General features: G+C 43.5%; 1 protein-coding gene across 6 annotated transcripts in view; it reads left to right on the top strand.

The window, feature by feature from the left end:
• PLEKHG3 (pleckstrin homology and RhoGEF domain containing G3) overlaps positions 1–9,909 on the top strand; it is a 67,410-nt gene that overhangs the window by 31,332 nt on the left and 26,169 nt on the right. For 2 of the 6 annotated variants that reach the window (XM_019641317.1, XM_019641316.1), the window contains exon 1: positions 9,095–9,337. The exons of 3 other annotated variants lie outside the window; for them this stretch is intronic. In XM_019641317.1, coding sequence (XP_019496862.1) covers positions 9,185–9,337 — 153 coding nt within the window. In that variant the 5' untranslated portion in view covers positions 9,095–9,184. Of the gene's footprint in view, positions 1–9,094; positions 9,338–9,909 lie in introns of those variants that run through there. One more of the 6 variants, XM_019641324.1, reaches the window with a different exon arrangement.

The following is a 9,909-nucleotide window of genomic DNA, read 5'->3' as shown; positions in this document are numbered from 1 at the left end:
GAGAGAGAGAGAGAGAGAGAGAGAGAGAGAGAGAGAGAGAGAGAGAGAGAGAGAAACTGGAGGTTCTTGAGCAATAGGGGAAAGTTTATTGGAAGGAAAAGGGAACCAGTATTCATGCAGCCTCTCTCTCTCCTGCCCATTGCTACATACCCTGTGCCCGCCGCATGGTAGGATTCCAATAAACATTTGTTGAATAAGTAAAACCTTACTGTGTGATGAAACCTTAGGAATTAACAGTATTTTCATGCTCTTCACCAATGTTCTTTTCCTGTCTGAAAGTGCCCAGGATATGACATTCTACGATGTTAACCTGCAGTCAGCTGCTCTGGCAGGGGGGCAGACAGACCTGTGTTCCTCCATCCTGGAAAAGCGAACGGGTGCCTGGAGTCACTGGGGCCTGTCCTCCCAGGCCGGCTGCAGAGTTGGCCCCCAGGTGGACAGTAGGATGAGCTTATAGTCTTGAATGTAATTCATCCCGTATGTCCCATAACATCCCATAACACCCTCCTATCCTGTTCAGGACTTGGCTACCCAGCAGCCTTACTTGTTATCTGTATATAGCTAAGAAGGCCTCAGATCAACCAGGACTCAAGTTCCTACATTGCTTTCACACCGGCCCCCTCAGACCCTGTTTAACTTTTATATGTAAGCCATGTCATCCTCTTTCTAAGCCCACAATGGAAGGGAAAAAGCAAAGAAAAGAGTGTGAAGAGACTGGCATTGAGAAGAAAAATGACAGCAGTGCAACTGAGAGGGTTGACAGTGGACGGAGGTAAAAATGCTATGAAAAGCCAGTGCTAGTGTAAGAGCCAGGGGTCATTTATTTCAGGGGAATGGCTTGGCTCCCCTCGGCCCTTGGGGGAAATTGTCATTTTGATCATTGATGCTTTGCTGGTAATTGTGACCCTGAGTCATCAAGAAAAGGTTAAGCTATGTTCCTTTGACTCTGGTTAGGAAGGCAAGGAAGGAAGTAGATAGCATCTTTTTAAAAGATTCCCAATCAGATTGATGACAATTTTTAAAAGTTTTGATACTTAGGTGATAACATCACTAATCCTGTCAACAAGGCAAAATAAATGCTGTTGCTACCCCCTATCCACAGATAAGGCAACCCAGTCCTCACAAGGCATGTCACTTGTCCAGGATCACTCGGCTAAGACTGGCCAGGGATGAGGTTTGAACTTCTCAATGACCCTGGAGGACATGCTCTTAGCTCTAGCCCAGGCTATATTGTAACTCAGCATCTTCTTGAAAATGGGGCTTTTTGGACAGCTCTCTCTGCAGGCGGTCCAGCTCCTGGACAGCAGAGGCAAGGTGGGTCCAGCCTTAATTCAGCTCTATGGAAGCCTGACTGTCAGTTATTCCGAAGGACGCTTGCCTCCGTGGAAACAAGAATGCTTTCAATACATTGACATTTGAAGCACCTACCTGGGTGCCACATAGCACTTTCTGAGGCCAGAAAATGACAGGGAGGAGCTGCAGTTGCAAAAATCCCAGGCCTCTTTCTCCTTCAGGAGCTTTGTTCCTTTGTTTTGGTTCTGGATGCTGCTGAAAGATGCTGTGCAGTGCAGTCTTGGCGCTGGTTGTTCTGGTTGGTCTCCAGGGTGGCAGGGGGCCTGTCCCTGTGTAGGAACCCTACCCTCATGTTCCCACCGCCCAGATCTGGCAAATGGTAATTTTATCATATTTACTTCTCTCATTTATTATAGAGATAGAACATGATAGATGCAGTTGAAGCTTTCTTTGTTTTTCCCCCTAATCCCTTTCTCTCCCCCACATCGCCTCAGAAGTAACATTCTCCTAAATATGGTGTTTTTCATTCTGATGCATGTTTTCATACTTTTTACTATAACCTGTAAGTTATATGTCATGTTTTAGTTTCAGTAGGTTACTATGTTGAATATGTTCTTTTTGAACTTGCATTTTCTATCCAACTTGATATATTTAAATCTAGGTTATTCATTTAACGGTACCTGTTGGTATATAGCGTATAATTATATCAGTTCCCTTATTAATAAACATTTAAGTTGTTTCCGTTTTTGCACCAATATAAATAATATGTATTAAACATCCATCTGCCAATCTTCTTTACTGTGTATGTCAGCATTGGGATTACTGGGTCATCAGTTGTGTTTTTTAAGATACTACTGGCCAAATAATGCCCCCAAAAGATTTGTAACCAGCTTATATTCTTACCAGAAATATGAGAACTCCAATTTTACTAATATTTGGATTGTATCTTTTAGTCTAGTAGATATATAGTATTTTAAGATTATTTTATAAATTGGTTTTTAAAATTAGCATGTAGGGATGGGCACTTTTCATATTTATTGGCCAATCATGTTTATTATTCTGTGAGTCTTTGTCCTTCACATAAAAAAAAAAAAAGTGTTTTTTTTTTTTTTTTTAACCAGGTAAATATATCCACATGATTCAAACTCCAAAAGGGAATACAGTGAAAAGTTTTCCACTCCTGTCCCCTAGCTCACCATCTCCCCACCTTGCGACATGTTAGAGGTTCTTGTGTAGTTTACCAGTTTTAATTGTCATTGTCCTCTTCTTTTTGACATTTAGGATTAAAAAGAAAATATGTTAAATAACTATCTTTTCTATGTTATATTCACTACATAGAACTCTGGATTATCTTAACTTTCTTAATGTCATTTGTCATAAGGAAATTTTTATGTTGTCAGATTTACCAATCTTTTGTCTATACTTTCTATGTCTTGTTCAAGAAATCCTTTCCTACTCTGATTTTATAAATAGATATTTTAATATGTTTTGTTTTAAATTTAAGTTTTGCTTCCCACACTTACCTTTGAATTCACCTGGAATGTGTGTGTGTGTGTTATCTATATCATATTTAAATATATAAAAATATATATAAACATATATTTAACATATATATATCATAAATATATATATATATTTAACATGACACTTGGTTCTCAACCTTGCTACACGTTAGAGCCTCATGAGGAGCTTTTTAAAAAAGTACTGGTGGGCCGGCCGAGTGGCACATTGGTTAAGAGTTGGCTTGGGATACCAGCTCTGAGCATCAGGGCCCCGGTTTGGATCCCACATGAGGGCCAGTGACGCTGCGCCCTCTACAGCTAAGATGGTGAACAACAGCTCGACCTGGAACTGGGCTGCCGTGAGTCACTGGCGACGGCATAGGCTGCAGCCCCTGCTGCAGTGGGCTGCTGTGAGCTACTGTGAGTGGCTGGCAGTGTGAGCTACTGTGAGTGGCTGTGAGCCAGTGTGAGCGGCCGGCAGCTGGCATGAGCTGCTGTGAGCCGCCATGAGTGGCCGTCCAGTGGCCGGTGAGCAACTGCCTCACCTGGGAAGAGCGCAATGATAATACCAACATGGGCCAGTGAAGTGACGCCCTCCACAACTAGACTGAAGAACAAAAGGACAGCAACTTGTCTGTTCCCCTTCCCCAATCCCCCAATGCTGTTCCCCTCCCCCAATTCCCCAATAAAATCTTAAAAAGTACTGGTGTCTGAGCCTCACCTCAGATCAGACCAATAAAATAAAACTTGGGCTGGGACCCAGGCATTGTTACGAAACCTCCTAGGTGACTTTTATTGTCAGCCAAGGATGAAGACCACTCAACCTTGTGAGATGGAACTGATTTTCTTTTTTTCCTGGAGGAATTGCCAATTTTTCTAGTACTAATTATTGAATAGTTTATACTTTTCCTGCTGACTTGTTTCTTTTAAGATTTCATTGAGTGATAACTTTATTGAGATATTTTACAAATTTTAAAATTCACCTGTGTAAATGTATATAGTTCAGTGGTTTTTAGTATAGTCACAGAATTGAGCAACCATCACTACGATCGAATCTTAAAACTTTTACCATCCCCCCAAAGAAACTCTGTACCCATTAGCAGTCATTTCCCATTTCTCCTAGCCCTAGGCAACCACTAATCTATTTTCTATCACTATAGATTTGGCCATTCTGAACATTTCATTCACATAAATGAACATACAATATGTAGTTTGTTATGACTAGCTTGTTTCACTTAGCATAATGTTTTTGAGTCATCCATGTGGTATGTTATTAGTTCCTCATTCTTTTTTTATTGCCAAAGAATATTCCATTGTATGGGTATACTACATTTTGTTTATCCATTTATCAGTTGATGGACATTTGAGCTGTTTCCACTTTTGGGCCTTTATGAATAATGCTGGTATGAACAGTGTGTACAACTTCTTGTAGACATGTTTTCAGTTCTTAGGTATATACCTAGGAGAATGGCTGGGTCATATGGTAACTGTTTCACTTTTTGAGGAACTGCTAAATTGTTTTCCAAATAGGCTACACTATTTTACGTTCTTACCAGCAATGTACAAGGGTTCTAATTTCTCCACATCTTCACCAACACTTGTTATTGGACATCATTTTGATTTTGGCCATCCTAATAGGTATGATGTGGTATTAATTGTGGGTTGGTTTTTTTTTTGTTTTTTTTTAGCTGAGCCATCCTGCTACCTGTTGGCAGCTCAGCGACTGCTCAGCTCGGGCTGGACTCGAACCGCTGTTGCTCAGAGCTCAGACTCTTGAGTGAGCTCTTAACCAACTGAGCCACTCGGCCGGCCCTTTATTAATTGTGGTTTTGATTTGCATTTCCGTAATGATTGATTATGTTGAGCATCTTTTATTTTTAAAAAAAAATTTTATTGGGGAATTGGGGGAGGGGAACAGACAAGTTGCTGTCCTTTTGTTCTTCAGTCTAATTGTGGAGGACATTGTTTCACTGGCCCATGTTGGTATTTTCATTGCGCTCTTCCTGGGTGAGGCAGATTGGTCCGGCCTCTGGATGGCCACTCACTAAGGCTCACGCCCGCTGCCGGCCAGCCCCACTGTAGCCTACGCCGTCGCCATCGCCATCGCCATCGCGGTCGCCTCACGGCAGCCCAGCTCCAGGTCGAGCTGTTGTTCACCATCTTAGCTGTAGAGGGCAGTGTCACTGGCCCTCATGTGGGATCTGAACTGCGGTCCTGCTGCTCAGAGCTGGCGTCCCAAGCCAGGTCTTAACCAACGTGCCACTCAGCCGGCCCATGTTGAGCATCTTTTCATGTGCTTATTGGCCATTCATATATCTTCTCTGGAGAAACATCTATTCCCCCCCCCCCGCCCCCATTTTGGCTGTTCTCAGTCCCTTGCTTTTCCATATGAATTTTAGGATCAGCTTGTCAATTTCTACAAAAATGTCACCTGGAATTTTGATTGAGTCTGTAGGTCAATTTGGTGAGTATTGTCAAATTTAAGAATGTAAAGTGTTTGATCCATGATCATGGTATGTCCTTCCATTTATTCAGGACTTTGACTTCTTTTAACAGTGTTTTGTGGTTTTTGAAGACACATCTTGCACTTTTGTTAAATATATTCCAAAGTATTTTATGTTTCTTGCTGCTATTATAAATGGGATTGTTTGTTTCTTAATTTCGTTTTTGGGTTGTTCACTGCTAGTGTATAAGAATGGACTTGATTTTTTTTTTTTCAAGATTTTTATTGGGGAATTGGGGGGATGGGAACAGAGCTCGGGAATTGGGGGAAGGGGAACAGACAAGTTGCTGTCGTTTTGTTCTTCAGTCTAGTTGTGGAGGACGTTGCTTCACTGGCCCAAGTTGGCACCATCATTGGGCTCTTCCCGGGCGAGGCAGATCAGTCGCCGGCTTCTGGACGGCTGCTCACGGCGGCTGCTGGCTACACACGCTGGCTGCTGGCTATACACGGTAGCCCATGGCAACCCGCTGCCACAGGGGCTGCAGCCTACGCAGTCTCCGGCGACTCACGGCAGCCCAGCTCCAGGTTGAGCTGTTGTTCAGCATCTTAGCTGTGGAGGGCAGTGTCACTGGCCCTCATATGTGGGATCCGAACCAGAGCCCTCTGGCTTCCCAAGCCAGTTCTTAACCATCGCGCCACTCGGCCGGCCCTGGACTTGATTTTTTTTGTATTGATCTTGTATCCTGCCGTCTTTCTGAACTCTTGTCAGTTTTAATAGTTTGTAGTGGATTCTTTAGGATTTTGTCTCTTTATATATGATCATGTCATCTATGAAGAGAGACAGTTTTACTTTTTTCTTTTTGACCTATATGTCTTTTTTTGGCCTAGTTTGCCCTGGATAGAACTCCAGTACAATGTTGAATAGAAGTGTCATGAAGGGGACATCCTCATCTTGTTCCTGATCTTAAGGGGAAAGCATTCAGCTTTTCCCATTAAGTATGAAATAACCTGTGGGTTTTTTGTAGATGTTCTTTACAAGGTTGGATATGTTTCCTTCTATTCCTAGTTTGTGTGGTGTTTTTATCATGGAAGGGTGTTAGATTTTGTCAAAGGTTTTTTCTGGGTTTATTGAAATGATCAGGTAGTTTTTGTGCTTTATTAATACCTAGAATTATATTAATTGTTTTTCAGATGTTAACCCAATCTTGTATTTCTGGGATAAATCCACATGCTGGATTCAATTGGTTAGTATTTTGTTGAGGGGTTTTACAGCTATATTTATAAGGAGTATTGGACTGTAGCTCTTTCCTTGTGATATCTTGTCTGGTTTTGATATCAGAGTAATTCATATGGCCTCAGAATGAGTTGGGAAGAGTTCTTTCCTCTTCCATTTTGGGGAAGAGTTTATGAAGAATGGGCATTAATTTTTCTTTAAATGTTTGGTTTTAAAATTATTAATTCAGTCTCTTTACTTGTTAACAGCTATCTTCAGATTTTCTATTTCTTCCTGGGTCAGTCATTGGTTTGTGTCATTCTAGGAATTTGTCCGTTTCACCTGAGTTGTAATTCACTGTCATATAGTTCTGTTATTTCTTTGTAATCCTTTAAGATACTATTTTTTGTCTTTGGTGTTCTACATTTATACTACATATGATGTGACTAAATGTGAACTTCTTTTAAATTTAACTTGGGTATGCCTTCAATCTGAGGATGAGCCTGTCTTCAGTTCTGGAAAATTCATATATATTCTATCATTGAAAGTTGCCTCTGCCTCATTCTTTCCTTTTTCTTCTTAGGGAACTCTGTGAACCTCATTTTCTATGGTAACTCTTTGCACTGAATTTAAGATTTCTTCAGTTTTTTTCTCCATTTCACTAATTTTCTCCTGAGCTGTGTTTACTTTTCTGTTTAACCTACGTATTGGGTTTTAAAATTCAATATCATATATCTCATTTCTGTTTAGTATTTTCAAAGTTTTTTTTTCTCCAGATTTTTCTTTTATTTCTAGAGTACAATTTTATTCCATCTTATGACTCCCTTGTGTTTTTCATTTTGTGGTTTATAATTTTTTATACTGAGCTCCTCTTCAGTGGTTGCAAAGAGTGAATTGCTGAAAAACAAGATATCTTGGAAGGCTGCCTTTATTGGTGATGTTGAGGTCTAGGACATATCAAATGTGTGGATGTGTGGCTGAGGTGGTGGGGTAGAGAAAAGAATTGTTGGAAGGCTCTTCCTCCAGAGCTTTGTCTGTCTGGCTGCTTCTTATCATACAGGCCTCTGCTCAGGAGTCACCTGCTCAGAGCCTTCTCAGGCCTCCCTCCCTAACAAAGTCCCCAGTCACACTCTTTTAGCTTATTTGTCTACCTTTTGTGGCCTTTTTCCCCACTGGAGTGTAAGCTCCATAATAGCAAGGATTTGTCTTGTTTATTGCTGTGAACTCAGCACCTGGCTTATGGTTTATACTGCCAATAAATATGAGGGAGATTGAGTAATCCTGTTTCAGACAGGCAGTCATCTCAGCCCCGATTCTGAAGCATTCAGGCAACAGAGTTGAGGTGAACAGTTTGGCTCTCCATTCCCAGACGTTTTTCTGTACCTCACTGGGGATGTCTTTTTCTTACATCGTAAGAGCCCAGAAAATACCGTCCGTCTTGTGTCCTTCAGCCAGCTTCTGGCACGTCTCCACAGCTGCCAAAATCAGCAGTAGGGATTTGAATGCTGGAAGACCTGGGGGGAAAACGGTACAAAAACCCCAGGAAGAGATCTATCTGGTCCTTAGCTTTAGGAGGCCATCATTGATTTGAAGCCTGGGCGCTTCCAGAAAACAGGATACTGGCCACTCACTGAGCCGCCGAGCAGATTAGTCCCCAACTGTGAGAGTTTACAGGTGGAGAAAGGCAGCCTGTGTGCTTGTTCCGGGTCATCCTATGCGGTCACATAAGTGGTTTGTGGAGGCATATATGGGTGAGTTATGAATTCCTAGGGGACCCCATGTTGGCCTCTTTCTGAGATTGCCCCACAGTGCGGGAACTTGTTCTGAGCAGTTTTACTAGTAAAAGGGCAAAAGTATCCAAGGGCATTACCATAAGGGGGCTGCGGGGTGGCACTTTTGCATGTTTCGGCTCTGTTTCTTGGGTCCCAAGGGAGCCAGTGTTGGGGAATGGTGAAAAGCACGGGAAGCATGGATTCCAGCAAACCCCGAAATTCCCTCTTACCTCACTGTACAGTCCTGGGTAAGTGAGCAAATAAAGAGGTCTGGATCATAGGGTTGTCGTAAGGAGATTACATAGAGAATGTGTTTAGCACAATGTCTGGTACACCCTAATAAAATGCTAGTTGATATTATTCCAGTCTGGCATCTTGGGAACCTCTTATGCCTTAGTTTCCTGATCTGTAAAACAGGGACAGTAATACCTGTTCCTCACCTGCCCCCTTCAGTCCCTGGCTGTTGTTAAGGATCGAAGGGTTAATATCCTCAGGCTTCGAGGGCCTGGGTGGGGGAGGAGCCGCATAAATGGAGTATTGTTGTGCTGGTGAATGATCTGGCTTTGTTCAGGAGTCTTTAGTATTTGACTTCCTGCAGTTAGTGTCCCAGTGTTTAATTGCGGGAGATATTTGCACGTCCTCAGCAGTGTGGCACTCACCTGTCTGTCTGTGTTCTGGTCCCCAACCAGCAGGGACCTGCTGAATGGGGGCGGGAAGCTGCATTTCCTCGGTTAGGGGCCTCCCAGGAATCAGGAATGACAGAAATGCAGAAAGTATGACCCACACGCGGAACTGGTTCTGAATAGGACGTTTATTGGAGAGGTTTTGCAGGAGGCGCGGGCGCTTTAATTCCCCAGGCTGTTGGTGGCAGCTTGCTGCTCGCCCCAAGCCTGTTAACTGCTCATCTGCCGTTGTGGAAGAATGCAGCTCCCAGGCCCTTCGCGGCCTTCTCAGAGCTCAGATGGGAGCCCTTTTGAGAAAAGCAGTAGGTACCCAGCTGGGGCCAGGCCAGGGGTGCGAGTGGGGCATGACCACGACTCTCTCAACTCCGAGCCTCCAAGCTTTGCCAGACTCCCCTGAGAAACCTGGCCAGCCACAGGCTTTGGGGCAAAAGGTAGGTTTCTCCCTTGGGGGTTCAGAAACGGAGGTCCTCACAGGTGCAGGTATAGGACAGCTGGTCCTTTTTATCCTGCTTGGCTTCTGCTAGTGGATTTGTCCATCATGGCTGGGTAAGAGCAAAACAGTCCTGTGTTCCTTTTGGAGGTGACTGCAAATGGTTCTGCTTAGGGGACTTTGGAGGGTCTTCTGATCTCTGAACATTCAGAGTTGGGTGCTTAGAGAAGAGGCCGTTCCTGGAGGGTTCCGGCTTGCCCACGCCCTGGGAAAAGCAGAGTTAATCTCCCACTTTTTCCTGAAGTTCCCTTTTCCCAGAATCCATAGAGGGTGGTTATTTTAGATAAAATCAAGTAGTGGCAGGTGGAGCACGTGAAAGGAAGTTCTCCCCTACCCGGTCTTGTCCCTGATGGACACCACCAGGCCAGGGCCGTGCTCACCCCGCCAGCGCCCCCACCGCTTCTGGACCTCTGGCTGGGCCGCAGAAGCAAGGAGGTCAGGGGGCAGACCTTGACTTGGCTGTGCCTTTCAACCTTGAATCAAGGCCTTGCTTTTCCAGGAGCAGGACTCTAC

This window comes from Hipposideros armiger, unplaced genomic scaffold, assembly GCF_001890085.2.
Source record: "Hipposideros armiger isolate ML-2016 unplaced genomic scaffold, ASM189008v1 scaffold_59, whole genome shotgun sequence".
In the NCBI taxonomy this organism is placed as follows: domain Eukaryota; kingdom Metazoa; phylum Chordata; class Mammalia; order Chiroptera; family Hipposideridae; genus Hipposideros; species Hipposideros armiger.
This window is presented reverse-complemented; position numbering and strand designations above follow the sequence as displayed.